Source organism: Xyrauchen texanus, chromosome 34 (assembly GCF_025860055.1).
Source record: "Xyrauchen texanus isolate HMW12.3.18 chromosome 34, RBS_HiC_50CHRs, whole genome shotgun sequence".
Lineage (NCBI taxonomy): Eukaryota > Metazoa > Chordata > Actinopteri > Cypriniformes > Catostomidae > Xyrauchen > Xyrauchen texanus.
Window position 1 is genome coordinate 31,033,391 of NC_068309.1, and position 20,190 is coordinate 31,053,580.

At 36.6% G+C, this 20,190-nt stretch overlaps 1 protein-coding gene across 1 annotated transcript; it reads left to right on the plus strand.

The window, feature by feature from the left end:
* Positions 1-1,078: 1,078 nt before the first annotated feature.
* On the plus strand, positions 1,079-19,716 carry LOC127627794 (prenylcysteine oxidase-like). The gene is made up of 6 exons (XM_052104342.1): positions 1,079-1,434; positions 1,784-1,990; positions 2,163-2,337; positions 11,255-11,466; positions 14,272-14,412; positions 14,836-19,716. The coding sequence occupies exons 1-6, from the start codon at positions 1,341-1,343 to the stop codon at positions 15,495-15,497; spliced, it is 1,491 nt and encodes a 496-aa protein (XP_051960302.1). The 5' UTR covers positions 1,079-1,340; the 3' UTR covers positions 15,498-19,716.
* The last annotated feature ends 474 nt before the right edge of the window (positions 19,717-20,190 follow it).

The window sequence follows — 20,190 nt, forward strand, 5'->3', positions numbered from 1 at the left end:
TTTACTATAAATTCTCCTCAATGCCCAGTAGATGGCGATATTCACTAAGAATACAGATTTTTCTACAAAAGTAGAAAAATTTGGACGTGAAAGTAAACATGGAGATTTATTGTTAAACAAATGATTTTAATATTTATCTGTTTCTCTTACACATCATATCGTTTATGAAGATGTGGATTAAACCACTAGAGTCATAGATTACTTTTATGCTGCCTTTATGTGCTTTTAGACCTTCAAAGTGTATGGGCCTACAGAGCTCAAATATTCTTCTAAAAATCTTTGTGTTCAGCTGAAGAAAGAAAGTCATTCACATCTGGGATGGCATGAGGGTGAGTAAATGATGAGAGAATTTTAATTTTTGGGTGAACTACCCCCTTAAGTACCCCTTTTATGCTATTTTAACAATTAAAATATAGAAAATCTGTCCAAACAGTTTGATCAAATTAGCCTCAAAAAGTTGAGTAGTTTGCATTCCTGCACTTCAAAAATAATCTTTAAAATATCTAATCAAATAATTTTCAAGATTATTTGTCTTTCATTACCAAATCTGTATTCATTTTAATTTTAAAATATTGTTCTCTTCTGCACTTGTGGAGAGTGGAAGTAAAATAATTTTTGTTTATGGCAATGCTGATTCTGTGGGTGCACAATTTATGAGAAGTTATCATTTATTTGATGAGTCAGTTATATGCATAACATTTTCCTTTTACCTCCAGTCAACACAGCAGCGATCATATATACATAAATTAACCTTCAATCAATAAACATGCCCGGTTTGTTTCCTTTAACCGATTCCATCGATGAGCTAACACTTCGCATCAAGTTGATCTAACTATGATTGGTCAGAAGAGCGTTTTTTATGAGTCTGGTTGATCAGAATAGCGTTGCTATGAGTTTGATTGGTCAAAAATGCCTTTTATATGAATCTGATTGGCTAGACGATAGATGTCTGATTCTGATTGGCCAGAAGAACGCTTCTATGAGTCTGATTTGCCAGAAGAGAGTTTCTATGAATCTGATTGGTTAGAGGAGATTTTCTGTTACTCTGATTGGTCAAAGGGGTTCACGTGCATGATCATACACGCTTGTTGCCAAACTGTGGCTGTCTGTACGAGAACATGAATACGCAAAGCTTTTACTGCAGCAAAATTATTCAAAATCATCCTAATTCATGTTTATCGATTTATTTTTTATTTGTTGTTTATAATCTTCAAGAGATGAGATGAGATTCGTAGAGACTTAGCAAGCGTTCATTTGACATGTACGCACTTGTAACATCTGTGATTCTTATTGAATGACTCTCGTGTTGACTTCTTAATGTCGTTTCGGGTGTTATAAACATGCAGAAGTATCTATACGTTGTTCTTGCTTTTGTGCACGTATTGGCGGATTCGGAATTTGCTAAACGTGATGGTGCCCCTCCTTCTAAAATAGGTAGGCCTGATGATCATGATATCAGTATTTGTGTTGTTTTTTGTGTAGCATCAATTAGTGCAAGTTTGTCATTGCGTTAAATACTTACATTGATATGATTGCTATGAATTGTGCATTGATTTGACTACTCATGTAATGTTGTAGTGATCATGCATGCGTGTATCCATGTTCACTTATGTTTGTATTCATGACACAGTATTCTAACTCATGTGGTGTATTTCTAATGTTGATCACTCATGTTGTTTATCCATAATACAGTATGATTACTCATATTGTGTCTTTAATACTGTATACTCAAGTTTTGTATTTATCATACAGTATGTTCACTCATGTTTTTGTTTGTTCTCAGCTGTTGTGGGGGCTGGAATTGGAGGAACCGCTACAGCTCATTTCCTGAGGCAACATTTTGGTCCAGAAGTGAGAATTGATGTGTTTGAGAAGGGGTCTGTTGGTGGTCGTTTGGCTACTGTCACTGTAAACCAACAAGACTATGAATCCGGTGGATCAATTATTCATTCCCTCAACTTGCACATGCAGGACTTTGTCCAACAACTGGGTTAGTTGGATGCATAAACATGTATCATTCAGACATTAAAGGTGTTTGCCAAGGAATGCATCACTATCACTATTATGATTATATTGCTCATGCTTAGGGTTAAGGATTTGAACAAACCCCTGACCCTAATTCTTAAACTTAAGCGCATAACCCATCCCACATCCATTCACAGGTCTGAAATACCGTAAGAGTGTGGCTGGGAAAACGGCAGTATTTGGTGGAGAGGAGTTCATTCTGGCGGAAACGGACTGGTATCTGCTGGATCTGTTTCGCTTGTGGTGGCGTTATGGGATTAGCTTCATCCGCCTGCAGATGTGGGTGGAGGAGATCATGGAGAAGTTCATGAGGTATGGCGAGATTTTGAAACCTTGCATCTGCACGTACAGCGCCTTGAAAAAGTACTCAGCCCCCAACCATTATTTCACATAAATGATTTGCACAACCTGAGATTGAGTAATTCAGTGGATTTATTTTATTTGTGAATCACTGAACTCCGCAACAGTGCAGCTGAAAAAAGTAACAACAAAAAAACACTTTCCGAAATGTCAAGAATGAATTGAAAACCCTACTTTAATACTTGGTTGAACCACCTTTTCAGCTATTACACCCATCAGTCTTTTTGGATAAGTCTTTATCAACTTTGCACAACGTGATGGAGCAATATTAGCCCATTCCTCCTTGCAAAATTGCTGTACCAAGTTAGTTGGGTATTGGCAATGGACAGCAATTTTGAGGTCTCTCCCCAGATGCTCAATAGGGTTGAGGTCAGGAATCTGGCTAGGCCACTCAATTTAATTATAACACTCACATTTTATTCATTTAAACCACTCCATTGTTGCTCTGGCTTTGTGCTTTGAGTCATTGTCCTGCTGAAAACACGTGCCCTAGACAAAGTGGCTGTAGAACCATATTTCTTCCACTTAGATTTGCTTTAAGAGACTGTATCTTAAATATAAGTGTATTTTGTATATAAGTGTATTTTTTTACTTGGTTATAATTCTGCGAGTGCAGTAAAGACAAAATATTCTTACATTCAAGATCTATTCTCTATAAGCAAGTCTAAATATCTTATATGCTGCTGCTCAGATGAATGTATGTTTATTTATTTTTTTAAAGGATTTTTAGATATTTTAAAATACTTGTATTTTTTATATTATATTCATCATTCTCCGAGAACAATTTTTTCTTCTGCAGTATAACTGCTAAAGAAAATGAACAGTGTTTTAAATGAGTTTTTGATATTTATATTGGAAAACAAGCCAAAACATCAAAAATATATTTTGTTGCAGTGTATAACGGGGCAAAGACTATCACTCACCATTCTGTTCACTTTACTACATCTTTAACTCACTAAAAAAATAAACTCCCTCTTATTAATAAAGCTGCATATTGCCAATTTTCTTCAGAATAAGAAATGCACAGTGACATATATTATGATTAAATAAGCCACAAGCCATCATGTTCTAATTTAGTCGCGCTTGAGGTACGAGCATCCCCGTGACCGAGTGTTTATCAGCTGGGTGCAGTTTCAATCTCAACCCCGTTGATCGGGATATTTGCGAAAACTCATAGAGGCACTGACCACACAGAGAAATGCCAGTTTCAGAGTTTGAAGTTGTTTACATAATCTGTTGCCGTATTATTTGAACTTTAATAAAGCTATAACACATTAAATATTACTGCATTAAAGATGTAACGCATGGGTGTTTCCTTTAAAGAGCTCCGGCTCCGCTTATTCCACAGCGAGAGTGCTTCTGAATTTTACTTATTAGTTTTTTTTGGTATAATTTCCTCATACTTTGTGATCTACATCACTTAAAGCCGTTTAGGAAAGTTTAGTATGCATCTGGACTGTGAGCTGTGTAATTCTTCCTCATCTCAGTCAGACGTGAACTGCAGTGCTGCTCTTGCGTGTCATCATTACAGTTTAATGTGATGTCATGTTGCGTTAAATGACATCAAACGACTATTTGACAACGTATATTTTTGGTGAACATTTTTTTTGTCGATAATGTCGACTAATCGTTTCAGTCCAAATGGGGGTAGTGTGCCATTCCATACTCCGCTATTGAAAACTGCTGATCCACTAATTTACAACACTAGTGGAGACTAGAGCAACAATATCTTACACCTGAGCAAGGTTAACCTAGTATATAGGGAGAGTAGGAATACTTTTTTTATTTCTAGTTTTAAATTAAGAGATTTTAACTTTTTATTTTATTTGTCACACAGTTCTGTGTACCAGCTGGGAAAAAAGTAAGATTTTAATAGATTTAAAATTTTCAAATATTCAACAAAGTTTGAAAACTGCACTTGGGGCTAAGTACTTTTTCAAGGAACTGTATTTGTGCAAAAAACCTGTGGGTGAAAGTTTTCATTAGGGATGAAATAGGCTGAAACATCCATTCATGATGTTTCAGCCTATCACAGATCTTCTTGTCACCTGATTGGCCTATACCAATTCCAGTACTGATCATTTCAATTTTTATCAGGATCTCTGTCATCACAAGCTATATGTAAGCTTTCTGCACACACTCACTATTAATTTAATTATCCTCTTCCTAGTAATATCACTTTGGCTAGTTTTTGCTGTCCAAAAAAGTTTAAACGGCTTATTAAAAAGCTTTTTTTAATAAGATTGAAACAAGTATAGGCTAACAAAATATTCTCTATATTAAGATAGCCCAGGGGCCTAGATAGCTCAGCGAGTGAAGACGCTGACTACCACCCCTGGAGTCGCGAGTTCGAATCCAGGGTGTGCCGAGTGGCTTCACTCAGGTCTTCTGAGCAACCGACTTGGCCCGATTGCTATAGGGAGGGTAGAGTCACATGGGGTAACATCCTCGTGGTCGCTATAATGTGGTTCGCGCTCTCGGCGGGGCGTGTGGTGAGGTGTGCGTGGATGCAGTGGGGAATAGCGTGAGGTGCTCTCTCTCTGTGGTAACACGCTCAACAAGCCACAGGATAAGATGCTTGGCAGAGGCAACTGAGATTCATGCTCCGCCACTCGGATTGAGTCATTACGCCACCACGAGGACTTGGAGCGCACTGGGCATTACAAATTGGGGAGAAAAGTGGAGAGAGAGAGAGAGAACAAAAAAAAGATACATAGCCCAAAAAAAGTTTACCTTTGTGTCAGACTAAAGGCAAACTTCCGTTAACAGAATTAGAATTTTTTTTATCTCAGTCGCCATGCAACATAAGCATTATATCTGTGATGGTGGTCGACTGATATATTGCAGATGCCGATAAATCGGCTGGTATTCTGCCGTTTTTTAATTATCAGCATCGGCAGATTTGTTTGTTGAGGGCGCTGAGAATCGTCTGCTTGCACGTGAAGTGACGGTACGTTTTCTTGTTACGTGCCATCGCATTACAATAAATGACAATGTCATTTCAGCGGCCCGCATATCAGAGCCGTGGCAGATGCCTTTAAGCTCAATGTTAAAGTGCTTAACGGTATTTATAAAACTAATATCATATACCATCTGAAAATATGCACATATCTCATTTAAATTGGTGTTATAGTCCAACCTTATACAACAACTCGTCCAGTACTCGGGCAATTACATGTTCATAACTGTATATAATAACATGTCTGACAAACGTCTATGGCTGCTGCATTGCATCTTGTTTTTCCAGTGTATCGTCTTTTCATTATTATAGGCTGTTATAAAATAGTATGTTACAAAATGTACAAAAGATTGCATAATCAAAATATAATGCATCATATTTTGTCATTATGTGAAGATTCGCTGCCCAACTCTGAAAGAATGTGTCTGTTCTTTCAGTTTACCGTTATACTTTTAGTATAACATTTTTGACCATCTGAACCGGCTACAATTGTGGCCAAAAATATTGTCACCCATGGTAAATATGAGCAAAGATGGCTGTGAAAAAAAAATCTGCATTGTTTATTCTTTTGATCTTTCATAAAAAAACATCACATAAATCTAACCTTTAATTGAAGGAAAACATTTGAAAGAGGTGACATATCTCATTATTAAATATTTTTCTCCAAAACATGTTGGCCACAATTATTGGCACCCCTAGAAATTCTTATGAGTAAAATTATAGCTGAACTATATTTCTATTCATATTTTTTTTTTTTTTAAATTAGTACACCTGCGTGACAAGGAACATGAAATTGTTCAGCCATGACATCCTGTTTTACAGGGGTATAAATATGAAGTAACACAAAGGCCAAATTCCCTTAATCATCAATCACAATGGGTTAGACTAAAGAATATAGTTCTGATGTGCTGCAAAAGGTTGTTGAGCTTCACAAAATGGGAAGTGGCTATAAGAAAATAGCCAAAGTATTGGAAATACCAATTTCCACCATCGCAATAGTTAACAAGTTCCAATCAACTGGAGATCTTAAGAATTGGCCTGGAAAAGGACGTGTCTTTATATTGTCTCCACGCAAAACGAGGAGAATGGTTCAATTGGCCAAAGAATCTCCAAGGTACACAGCTGTAGAATTGCAGAAAATAGATGGGTCTTGGGGTAAGAAAGTCTAAAAAATAAAATCACCTACATCACCACAAGTTGTTTGTGGGGTTTTCCAGAAAAAAGCCTCTGCTCTCATCCAACAACAAACTCGAACGTCTTCAGTTTGCCAGACACTAGAGGAAATTCAAATGCGATCTGGTTCTATGGTCAGATGAAACAAAAAAAAAAAAAAGAGCTTTTTAGCAGCAAACACCAGAGAAGGGTTTGGCACATACAGAGATGAAGATGAACCCAATGTCAGTGGTTAAATGTGGTGCTGGATGGGGCTGTTTTTAAGCCAGAGGGCCTTGACATCTTGTTCGGATACATGGCATCACAGACTCTATCAAATACCAACAGATAAAAAATCTAAACCTGACTGCCTCTGCCAGAGAGCTTACAATGGTTCACAAAAATGGTTCACTGACAACAAAATCAAGGTTCTGCCATGGCCATCCCAGGCAGTGTCCACCAACATGGACCTCCTGAATTTGAAGGTAGGGTTGCAACGGTATGAGATTTTCACGGTATGATAACGGTCACGGTATACAGTATTGCACAATTACTATTATCAGTGAAAACAGAAGGGTTATTTTTTTTTTTGAGCAAACACTTTATTATAATTGAAACTTGAAACCATTTATTTAATTGAAGTATGTGTAAAAAAAAAAGGTCTCCCTTTTGAAAATAAAATAAAGAAGAATAACAGAATAAATCAAATTATAAACATTATAAAAATTTAACTATAACATGTTATATAACTAAAGCATGTTAGTTTACATGTTAATTGAACTACCAAATGAAAAATAGCATCAGCTGTGTGAGCTTTTAAGATTATTAACAGTTAACATATACTGTAGACGGCTCCTGTCTGTACCTTTAACTCAGTGCTTCTCAACTGGTCTTGCTTCAGGACAGATTTTACATTGGACATCAAGTGGCGACCTGCCATAGATTAAACATAACCTGTATTTAATGTATTCTGGGTGCATTTCCTTTTATGTTGCATAGTTTTATTTGTGGTTTTCCAGTACAAGGACATGCAGCAAGTGACAACGTTTTGACTTTCAGCACACAACTGAATAACACCGGCTGCATGACTATGATAAATAATTACTGCAAGAGTTAGATTAACAGCAAAATTAGTAGCACGAAACATCACAAGCAGCCTCAAGAATGGACACAGAGTAGCCGTATATTCAATTATCTGGAGAAACATCAAATTAAAACAGAGGTTAGACACCCGAATTTAGATTGGTCAAGCAGCGTTTGCTGTTCTAAACGGAAATTCCCTTTTTGTCTTTGCAAACCAAGTACACTTGAATCGATGCCAAATATTAGTCGTCACTAATGTGACGCAGACTTGTGGTAACATACGAATCGTTCAATCTGTTTGGGAAACACAATGTCAGAGTCAGTCAAAATAAAATCAAATGTTGACAATTTATTGATCAGGTAACATAATCAATTCATCAATTCCAATTAGACAGTGATAAGTCAAAGTTAGACATTTTATCAAAACATAAGAAATTCGAATTGCTATGACCTGAAATAAATTACAAACAGTAAACTGTTTGGGATCGTCTGATTACAGAGAGCCCTGCACAATGTGTCACATTTCCTTAAATACCCAAACCATGAACAAGGGAATTTGGGGAGTGGTTAAGTTTGGAAGTCCTGGGACATACCTCATTAACATACAGGCAGGGATGGGACAGACCTACAGAATTATACAGCATTTGGCAAAGACCTTTGAAACTTGTGATTGATTAGGTCCTTTGATGCTTACAAAGAATATACCTAATCTGCATACAGCATGTGGTCCCTGTGGGAGATTTGGGAGGGACATGTCTCTAATAGAGTGCATGATTCTGTTAAGTTCTAAAATCTTAATGGAGATTTTGTTTTTCTGAAAAGGGAATGAGACCACCTTACCAGTCGCACTGCGACCTCTTGTATGATATCAAACATGTATGAACAGAAATCCTCTTATGTTGTATGGTCCTTAGCAAGTAAGGAGTGTTATCTTGGGTGGAGATGTTCATCTTTGTGAGAGTTTCATGACGTTGTTTCTGGCAGAGTTCTTTGACTTTTACGACCTCTTGATATCAGCCTTACACTTGCAAGCCGAAGAACACCATCCCAACCATCAAGCATGTGGGTGGCAGCATTATGTTGTGGGGGTGCTTTCCTGCAGGAGGGACTAATGCGCTTCACAAAATAGATGGCATCATGAGGAAGGAGAATTATGTGGATATATTGAAGCAACAATTCAAGACATTAGACAGGAACTTAAAGCCTGTCGCAAATGGGTCTTCCAAATGGACAATGACTCCAAGCATACCTCCAAAGTTGTGGCAAAATGGGATAAGCAGAATATTGTCAAGGTATTAAGAGTGCCCATCACAAAGCCCTGACTTCAATCCAATAGATAATATCTGGGCAGAACTGAAAAACTGTGTGGAAGCAAGGAGTCCTACAAACCTGACTCCGTTACACCAGTTCTGTCTATAGGAATGACCCAAAATTCCAGCAACCTATTGTCAGAAGCTTGTGGAAGGCTACCCAAAACGTTTGACCCAAGTTAAACAATTTAAAAGTAATGCTACCAAATACTAACTGATCCACAGGGAATGTGATGAAAGAAATAAAAGGTTTCATAAATATTTTTCTCTACTATTATTCTGACATTTCACATTCTTAAATAAAGTACTGATCCTAACTGACCTAAGATGAGGAATGTTATCTTTGATTAAATGTTAGGAATTGTGAAAAACTGAGTTTAAATGTATTTGTTTAAGGTGTATGTAAACTTCTGACTTTAACTGTACTTATAAATAGTAAATACAGAGAAACTGATAATTGTGCATTGGGGAATGGAATCAAATATGCAGCAGGGCCCAGTGCATATCAATCAACACTAGATTTAAGATGATTTTGTATAATTGGATAATGAGAACTTGAATCACTCCTATAAATATCAATAAATTGAATTCTTATATTCCAGATCTGTGTGATAAATGTCAAATTCATAGGGGAACTCTGTTCCATTGTATCATGGAATGTGAAAGATAAAAATATTCTGAAATGTAGTAGTAGAAATCACATTCAAACATATTCCACTCTCCCTCTTAGATCGGGACATTCACGCAACTCATTGAAGAGGCACTGACCACACAGAAATGCCAGTTTCTGGTTTTATAGTTATTACATGAGCTGCTTCTGTATTATTTGAACTTTAATAAAGCTATAACACATTAAATATAACTGCATTTAAGATGTAATGCATGTTTCCTTTAAAGAGCTCCGGCTCCGCTTATTGCACAACGAGAGTGCTTCTGAATTTTTTATTTTTTTTAATAATTCCCTAATACTTTGGGATCTACATAAAAAGTTGTGAAAAGTGAAAGTTTAGAGTGCATTTGGACTGATCTGTGTAATTCTTCCTCTCCTCTGTCAGACGTGAACTGCAGTGCTGCTCTCACGCTTCATCATTACAGTTTAATGTGATGTCATGTTACGATAAATGACATCAAACGACTATTAGACAACTAATATTTTTCTCGACAATTTTTTTTTCGACGTTGTCGACTAAATGTTTCAGCCCTAATACAAATGATAATATGCTTTTAAACTCACCTGCTTTATTTGGTTGAATTAATCCGGGTGTCTGTCTTGCAGGTACTTTATTAAGTTTGATGCGTTTCCTCCTTTCGTCAGAAAATTGTGAAAGCAGCATTTACAAATAGGTTTTTGCTGATCTATGATGTTTCCCTTTTCATCAGCCTCAAATACAAAGAATTTGCAAACCTGGCTTTTTCCACTTTTCTTTTCAACAAGATTCAGTTGAGACTCCGCAGCAGCAGCTACCTTGCTTGTCGTCATCTTTTGCTTGTTGTGAGTGTTCGATAGTTCCTGACTCTGACTGGGAACCGGGTAGACCAGGTGCTCGGTACTCCGGTACCTTCAGAAATTCTGTATGAGTACCAACGTGGTACCGGCGTCCCGTATTTTTGATAACACTAATGTGTATATCGCCGATCTTTGAGTTGTCATTCACCTCTACATGCCTTCAATTGTATGCCCAATGCTCTGAATGTAATACATTTCTGTTATTGTACTTGTTGATTATAAAATGAGATGCTAGAGGAGGAATATACATGAATAAGTGTTGATGTTAATTTTACTTGCATGCATGTTTTGTCTCTATAAAACTACAATAAAGACATGTTTAAAAAATGCAGCTGATCACATGTAGTGTAGACCTACATAAAAGGTGTTTTTGCATTTAAACTGGCTTTGAGAACAGCACACTTGATTTTACTCAAAGATAACTGCTGCATGTGCTCTCAGGCAAGATATTTTTACGTGAGATCTTTTCTGCGCATGAAAGAATGCAATTTGTGCAAATGTATTAGTAAGTGAGACCCACTACACCAGTGCCACATTAAAGTATTACTTCAGAAGACTAGGAATATGATGCACAAGTCACTTTTATGGTGCTTTTGCATTCTTTTTAAAGTTTTAGAAATGGTCACCCTTATGCAAAATAGGGACCAGTACAGTTTCCTTTTTTGTGTTCCACTGAAGTACTTTCCTTTTTGGGTGAATTATTCCTTTATTAAAGGATGCTTTGATCTTATTCTTTTATTATCATCTGATATCCCAGATATCAGTGTCTCAACATAATCCTCCCTCTCTCTCTTGCTCTCTCTCGCTCTGTTTCTTTGCTGTCTCGCTTTAATACATTTGATCTCCTTTTCTTTCCAGAATCTATAAATACCAGGCCCATGGCTATGCCTTCAGTTCAGTTGAGGAGCTGCTGCGCTCTCTGGGGGGTTCAGGATTTATCAACATGACCCAGCGCGCTCTCTCTGAGTCTTTGCTAGAACTGGGTGTCTCCCAGCACTTTATAGATGAAGTCATAGCCCCAATCATGAGGGTCAACTATGGCCAGAACATCAGCATCCCAGCATTTGTAGGTATGCACAATGCATTTTTGTTATAGATGCTATAGAATGTCATGGAAAACCTGGAAATATCAGGGAATTTTAAGATTGATGCCTATATCAATTAGTATTTAAAAATTCTTTAATCCTTGCTTTTTTCAAATTGTCCGGGGAAGCACATTGGAGCTTAAGAACTTTCATGCACTCCAGACTATATGAACCAGTGAACTCGTGAATTGTGTTTTTCAGGACTGAAAATTCAAGGAAATAATGACATTTTAAAAGTCATTCAAAATCATGGAGATTTCTATAGTGAATGTACACTCAGTGAGCACTTTATTAGGAACACCTGTACACCTACCTATTCATGCGATCTAATCAGCCAATCGTGTGGTAGCAGTGCAATACTTAAAATCATGTAGATACAGGTCAGGGGGCGTATTACAGAAAACTTCCTGTCTTAAGATCTGATTAATCAAGTTAGGAGGTTTCACAAATTCATATTACAGAATCAAATCCTAACTTGATTTAGGATTCTTATCATATCTTACAAAATCGTATCTTCTCACTAATTAGGAAATCCTAAACCACTCCAAGTTCGGTAATCAACTCGTATGTCTGTTACCAAGCAACGAACGATGCTCAAATGGGTGCAAAGTAAAGTTAGATGAGCACAACATGTCGAACCTCGAGCCAGATGGTCTACAACAGCAGAAGACCACGTCAGGTTGCACTTCTGTCAGCCAAGATCAGAAAGCTGAGGCTGCAGTGGGCACAGGTCACCAAAACTTTAGTTGAAATCTGGAAATATGTATCCTGGTCTGAATCTGGATTTCTGCTGCACACAGATGGTGGGGTCAGAATTTGGTGCCAACAGCATAAATTCAAGGTCCCAACCTGCCATGTGTCAACAGTCCAGGCTGGTGGTGGTGTAATGTGTGGGGAATGTTTTTTGGCACACTGTGTGCTGATTTAATACCAATCAATCATCGCTTGAATGCCAACGCCTATTTGAGGATTGTTGCTGACCATGTGCATCCCTTCATGGCCACAATTTAATGGTAACTTCCAGCATGATAATGCACCATGTCAAAAGCAAAAGTCATCTCAAAATGGTTTCATAAACATGACAATGAGTCTACTGTTCTTCAGTGGTGTTCCTAGTCACCGGATCTGAATCCAATAGAACACCTTTGAAATGTGGTAGAGCGGGAGAATCGTAGCCTGAATGTGCAGCTGACAAATCTGCATGAATTTTGTGATGCAATCATGTCAGCATGGAGCAGAAACTCAAAGGAAAGTTACCAACATCTGGTGGAATCCATGCCACAAAGAATTGAGGCTGTATAGTGTTAATAAAGTGCTCGGTGTGTGTACATTTACATTGAGGGAAATCAATATAGTAAATATACATTTCTTTCTGTACTGAATTTTCATTTTTGCAGTTATGCTCTGCTGTAAAATATTTGTTTGCTTGATATTGCTGTTTTGTAGAATAAAACCATAGTAACATTCTAATTGTGAGCTGCTGGTGTTTAGGAATAATTTTATTTATCCTACTACTCTATTACTTCACTGTGACTAGCTGAGCACATTTTCTGAGCACACAAATAAGTGTTGTTGTGTATATGTGGTCATATATTAATTTAGCCATCTGTGTGATGTCACAATCACTGATTTCAGAACAAGACATTTTTGCAGATTAAGCCGGGTTCACACTGTACGATTTTGGCCAAAATTTTGCCTTCTGAGACAAATTTAGGGAATCGTAAAAGATTTCTCTTGTTGTAGGGCAAAATCTGATTAATTGCGTCTGTGTCCTCCAACCAATTTCTGGCAGTGTCAAAAATGTTGCGTTGCGGTCGTGCAGTGTGACTGCTCCTACAACAGCCAGATAAAACTTCCAGTCAGTGCTATCAATCTATCAATCGGTGCAATTGGGACCAAAGTCTTGGCTAGGATGTAAATACTGTGCTGTGTGGCATGGCTTAGATCTTCCTGGTATCATATCGTACAGTCTGACAAACAGCAACTGCAAAGGACCATAAAAATCGTACTGTGTGCACCCCACTTCAGTATCAAGAGTCTTTTTGACCTGGTAAGTGTTGAGTTCTAAAAATTAGAGTTCATACCATCTAATTTATTTCAAAATATTAAGGAGAATTTTATTTTTCATGATATTACCCCTTCAATGCAGTGCACCCAACAATAATTTGAAAATGTTTTAAACATTGTTTAATGTCATTATTTAAAGAAATATAGCACAGTTTTTCAAGCAAAACATTGCACAAAAGAAGTTAATTAGGTTTCAAATTATAAAACGATAGATAATATTGTTCTTATTCAGATGCTTTCTGGTTGTCAACAATTGGTAGAAGATGTATAATGAGGGGATACATTTTATAAAGAGAAACCCTAAAACCCCTGTTCTGCCCCAATTTAACCTCTGTATATAGTTAACGTTAATAGCCCCATTGTTAATGTGATGAACTGAACCTGTAGTCACTGACCTTGTATATCCGGTTGAGACCAGTTGGTTTAAATTAATTGAAAAATAGCTCAAAGGTAAGTTAGTTTTGAGAGAATTTCTGGCATCTTTTGTTTCCATATTTTGTATTTAATGCAATGATATTTAGACTTTAAGTGTCCAAAAGTGATTTAAATACTTTTTGGGGTCACTGTATCTTGTGAGAGAGCTACCAGAGAAGAAAGAATTCTGAATAATCTTTTTATTTTGTGGTCAGATTCAGACAATAAGTCAATACTAACCAGTTAACCAGGTAGTCTTCTTCTAACCATCTGGTTTAATGTCTGTACTGATGTACTTGCCTTTGACAGGTGCTGTGTCTCTGGCTGGTGCACAGGCCAATCTTTGGGCTGTGGAGGGAGGGAACAAGTTGGTTTGCTCAGGTCTGCTTAAACAAGCAAAGGCCAATCTCATCCAGAGTCAGGTTACAACCATTGCTCTCCAGTCAATAGGTATTTCACATAACCAATTTTATCATTTCAATTTCATAATCAGATTTGAAAATAGAAAAATACTCTGAAAACCAGTGTTAAAAATAATAATTTGGAGCTAAGCCAATGAAGCCTCACTGGAGTTGAGCAAGTAGTTTGTAAGTAGTCATTTCTTCTCGACTGCAAGCAGATCACGTGAGCTCCACTGTCTTCACTCCCATTGGCTGTCACTACATAATATCACTGCTCATTTGCATAAAGTAAAATTAATTGCCACCTATATTGCTGATTTTAATTTAAAATTAATGATGTTCAGTTGCTTTGTTGCTCCAAATCACTGCCAGTGGGAACGCCCATTTAAAATATAAAAGAGGTGTGGTAAGCTTATTGAATAGCATGAAACAATAGTTAAATGTGATTTATTTTATTTATTTTTTTAATCAGGAGACTACAACCAATATGAGCTCGCATACACTGCTCAAAATGAAAGGACATCAGAGCTCTACGACATTGTAGTACTAGCGACGCCTCTCCAGCATAATGTGAATTCGGGCATCTCATTCCAGGGCTTTGAGCCTCAGCTACCAGAAATGGTGGGCTCCTACCACCAAACTGTTGCCTCCATTGTCCATGGCTACCTGAATTGCACTTACTTTGGCTTCACCGACCCTAAGCTTTTTCCATTTGCCAGCATACTTACCACAGACACTCTTGGACTCTTCTTCAACAGTGCCACTAGTGTCTGTCCAGTCAACATAACCTCTGGTTTTCGCCGCAAACAGCCTCAGGAAGCTGGAGTATACAAGGTCTTTTCTCCAAAACCTCTAGAGAAGAATGAGCTGAAGACCCTTTTTAAGTCTTACTATTCAGTGCAGGTCACAGACTGGTTGGCGTACCCTCACTACGGAAGCACCCAAGGTTTGCCACCAGTGGTACTGCATGAAAGCTTGTACTACCTTAATGGCATTGAATGGGCTGGGAGTGCTATGGAGATGAGCTCTGTGGCTGCTAAAAACATAGCGCTGTTGGCCTACCACCGCTGGAATAGACAATCTGAAATGATTGACCAGAAAGATCTCATGCACAAAGTGAAGATGGAACTGTGACAGACCCGTTCTACAATGATATAGTGACATGACATATTGTCAAATCTGTGTAACATTCTGGCCTGATTCTGGATCTGTCTGACAGTAGCAAATTGTAAAGAGACCTAATCAACCACTGGTTACTTCAGACATACCTCTCAATCTACAATTGATCCATTGAGTAAAACCAGTTGAAACAAAATCATGTCTCCATCTTTGTTTCCACTCCACATAAATACTTGGTACACTGCAAAATTTATTTTCTGATTTAAGTATTTTTATCTTGTTTTCCAGTAAAATAACTAAACATTCATAATACATGACACATTTACTTGAGAAGCAAAATGACATGGGATATTAAAAGCTATTTGCCAATGGGGCAAGATAAATTACCTTGATTCAAAGGAAAAAAAATCTATTTTTCTTTTCACACATGCAAACAGTTTGTTTTCTTGCTATGGACTAATTTATTGAGAGATTATAGAATGGAACTTTTACGACAGTGGAAGTTGACACAGCTGAGCATGTTATCACAGACTTACTCAAGATGAGTCCATCACTGCTGCTGCATCAAACTCTTCTAACTAAGTGAAACACTTTCTTCACTCTGCACAGTGAAAGAAGAATAGTTTTGTCATGCCACACCATTTTAAACCAAGACGGATATTTCAAGATTAAAATTGCAGCTTCAATTTAAGGCAGCACGCTGAGGTAAATTGTGGCTCTGATAACGCTGGCTTTTCTGTGACATGGTGATGGTTATGGTGATGTCAGTGTGATTGTGTAAATATGGGCTCTTATAACAGTTTTAAGTGTACATTTTTAAATCAGTGCAGCAATATATCAGTGCGCTTTGTCCCACATGTCATGAGCAGTATTTACGCAGTTACCCCGCACCCTTGCCGAGGTACTAGTAACTACTGCAGCTACTGCGGGCGGATTAACTGTATAAATCCATGTAAACATCCACGTTATGTGTAAATGCCTTTTGCTCTGCTGAACGTACAGTATAATTGGCAACTGGAGCACGAACAGACAGCATTTCTGCATGTGCTGCCCTATGCAGTATGCGTACTCTGTGTTTAGGGAGCGGTGGTACTTTTGTAGAGAACTAATGATCTAAATTCTTTCCACACTGAAAACTAACTGCACTGAACTAACAACTAAAAGCTATGAAATAGTAGGCATTAATAAAGCATGATCTTGCTTTGGTTTATATTTCAGCATTATGTACAATGTCCCACATGGACATAACCCAATTATTCACACTTTCACTATAATAATTACTAGAAATATTTCCAAACCTCTCTTCTTGTTGACAATTTCATCCAAATCTGACAAGAGCCCTTAAAGGGATAGTTCACCCAAAATGCTAATTCTATAATCATATACTTACCCTTATGCCAGATGTGTATGACTTTCTTCTGCTGAACTCCAATGAAGATTTTAAAAGAATTTCTCAGCTCTTTTGGTCCATATAATTCAAGTGAATGGGTGCCAACATTTTAAAGCTAAATAAAATCACACATGTCAGCATAGAAGTAATCCATAAGACTCTAGTGGTTAAATCAGTATCTTCAGGAGTGATGTAATAGGTGTGGATGAGAAAAAGATCACCTTTACATTCTTCTTGTGCTTTTTGTGATTCACATTCTTCTCTTGATATCACACCCTGCTGGGCAGGGAGAAGAATTTCTAGCAAAAAATGACTTGAATATTGATCTGTTTGTCACCCACACCTATCATATCACTTCTGAAGATATGGATTTAACTACTGGAGTCTTGTGGATTACTTTTATGCTGCCTTTATGTGCTTTTTGGAGCATAAAAATGTATTAAAGTAATTGTACTTTTACTTGAGTACAGTTTTTGGCTACTCTACCCACCGCTAGTTACAAAAGTCATATGGTGTAAATATTATAACCCATGTTTAATTTTGTGGTAACAATTATTTTACTACAAAATACCATGGTGATACTATGGTTGCTGCAGTAAAAACCATGGTTAATTTTTATAAAGGACAGGAGTAGGGTTTGGTCTGTGGGATTAAATAAACACAAACATACTGCAGTGATGCCCCCTACACTGTATGTTAGTATTTAATTAGGGGTGCAAATAATGTTTGCCTTAATTTGCATTGGGGTGTAAATGGCATCTACCTTTATTTGCACCAGGGTGAAAATTGCATTTAAAAATAAAAAAAATGTAAAACTTTTAAAATAGTCTTGTTTTCCAGTAAACTATATAATACTTAAAACCAGATAAATAAACATTGTATCTTAAATATAATTGTATTTGTCTTGTGTCACTGGCAGATTTTTTTCCTACTTGATTTTCACTTCTATTTTCATAAAACAAGAGAAAAAATCTCCCATTGTCACAAGGCAAAATACAACTCTGCTATATAGATTCTTTGAAAACAAGTCTTAATAGCTAACACAGTTTCACTCACAGGTGAATTTATCTGGTTTTAAGGATGTTTAAATATGTTTGTCTTGTTCTCCAGTAAAAATACTCATTAATAATATTTTTTGCAGTGTGTTGACATTGCCTTCTTCCAAAACGTTTGCATGCTTGCTTGTTTACCAAATGTTTGTAGCATTGAAGTGTGTATGTGTGAAAAATTGCAAAATTCTACTGGCAGCGATAATGTGTGGACCGTTCTCTATGATTGACCGACTTGATGCCTCTGAGCAAGCACTCATGAAGAACAAAAATAAATCATAGAGAGGTGAAGGGAACAGCCTTGTGGAGAGATGTGCAAGTTATTCTTTACACTGGATAATGTGTCTTTATTATGCTTTCTGTAGTGTCAATTTCTAAATTCCACAAATTATTATTATTATTATTTACCTGCTATTTGTGTAGTCACATACCATGTCTATACACCAAATCAAACTCTGTGTTTTGCAACACGACTATTATTCTTAAAATTAAGAATATGTTTATTATGATAGCTTGCTTAACTGTCTCGTTTCAATCATGGCTCGTGGTCATCTCAGTCAATTTCTTGTCTTTTGTAATTACAGTTCCTTTTCTTAAAATTAACATAATGTAGAATAATGATTCTGTTCATATAATATGGCCTTTTAACAATCCTGTTGTTATTTGGGAAGAAAAGCACTACAAAAGTCATCTGATTTTTCTGTGACATGACATAATAATCGGTTGCTCTGAATGCTTTAAATTAGAAGCAGAAAGTGGAATAGAGAACATAAATTGAGATTAAAAAATAAAATACAGGGGAAAAATCATGGAAATTTGTTATGTCTTAGAAAGTTAATAAAACGTTTTGGGAATTTCTATTTAGTGAATAGATTTTTATTTTTTTAGTTATGCTCTTCTGTAAAATGTAATTGGCTCTTTGTGAGTGCGATCTCTGTAAAATTTTGTTTTTATTTTTCCAGTAATTCAAACGGCTGGAACAAATATATAAATTAATTGGCCAAAAAGTCTGTTATCCCTAAAAAACGCTATCTGAATATGTGCTTTTTTGTTCAATTTAAAATTAGAAACCTAAAGCAAATTAATTGGTCTGCACATTTGTTAAAAGAGCACTTACAGTTAGGAATGTTTTAGATGTATTCTTTCAAAGACTTACACAGACTTATGAAATAGTACAATTGTTAGTACTCTTTATCCACTCAGAGGGAGATTTCATGTTAATTCAGGTAATGTAGGTTGAAGTTGCAACAACTCTGAAGTCTGTTACCACTCAAATGTAATTTCCAAATTATTAGTGTGATTCATCTTATTCAGCCCGCCCCCTTTCCGCACTACACTCTTGCGAATTTTGTCATCTAACTTCCTGTTTGTATTGAAGCTACTGAGAAGGGTTGATCAAAATGGATTATGTGTGGGAGTACAGAAAGTATTTTTCATCAAGAGTTGATGTGTGAGTCTACAGCACCCCTTTAATACTTGAAAATTCTCATTGAGGTGTTTGTTTTCCAACATTCATGAAGGTAAATTGACCTGGCAGATCACATTCAGACAGCTACTGCACTTTTTTTTAATGACATAAGCGTTTCATTGTTATACATGTAATTCTGTTTAATTTTTTAAGTTTCAACTTGTTAATAATTTGTTAAAACGTTAGTTGACATGAAATTTCAAACAGTAACAGCTCATATTACTACACATGCAAGTAAATTACAATTGTACTCTTTAAAATTAATTTGTCACCCTACATTTTTAAAGAGGCTTAAATGTGATTAAAAGTGTTGTAAATGGAATATAAAATAAAACATACACTTTCACAAGTATTTGTGTGTATAAATATAGTAGCACCCTTCCCAGCTGAAGTACTCTAGTTTTAAAATCTTCCCACTCTGCTTCCAGTTGTGACATCCCCTGAACACTTTAAAATACTCAACATTTGACAACTCTATATCCTGTAAACCAACTTCGCTATCTAATTACACATTGACATCAACACCACAAATATCTATCTATATATCTATCTATCTATCTATCTATCTATCTATCTATCTATATATATATATATATATATATATATATATATATATAAAACCGCTAGAACGGAAGTTCCGAGACAACATTTCCAAGATGGCTGCGCATAGGTTTCTATGGTGAATAAGAGGAACAGTATCTTGAAGGCGCTGTAAGCGAATTCAGCGTTCTGAAGCTTTCACGTGACTGAGCCGTTGAATTAGCCACGCCCCCTAATTCCAACACCCCTCCCTCCAAATAT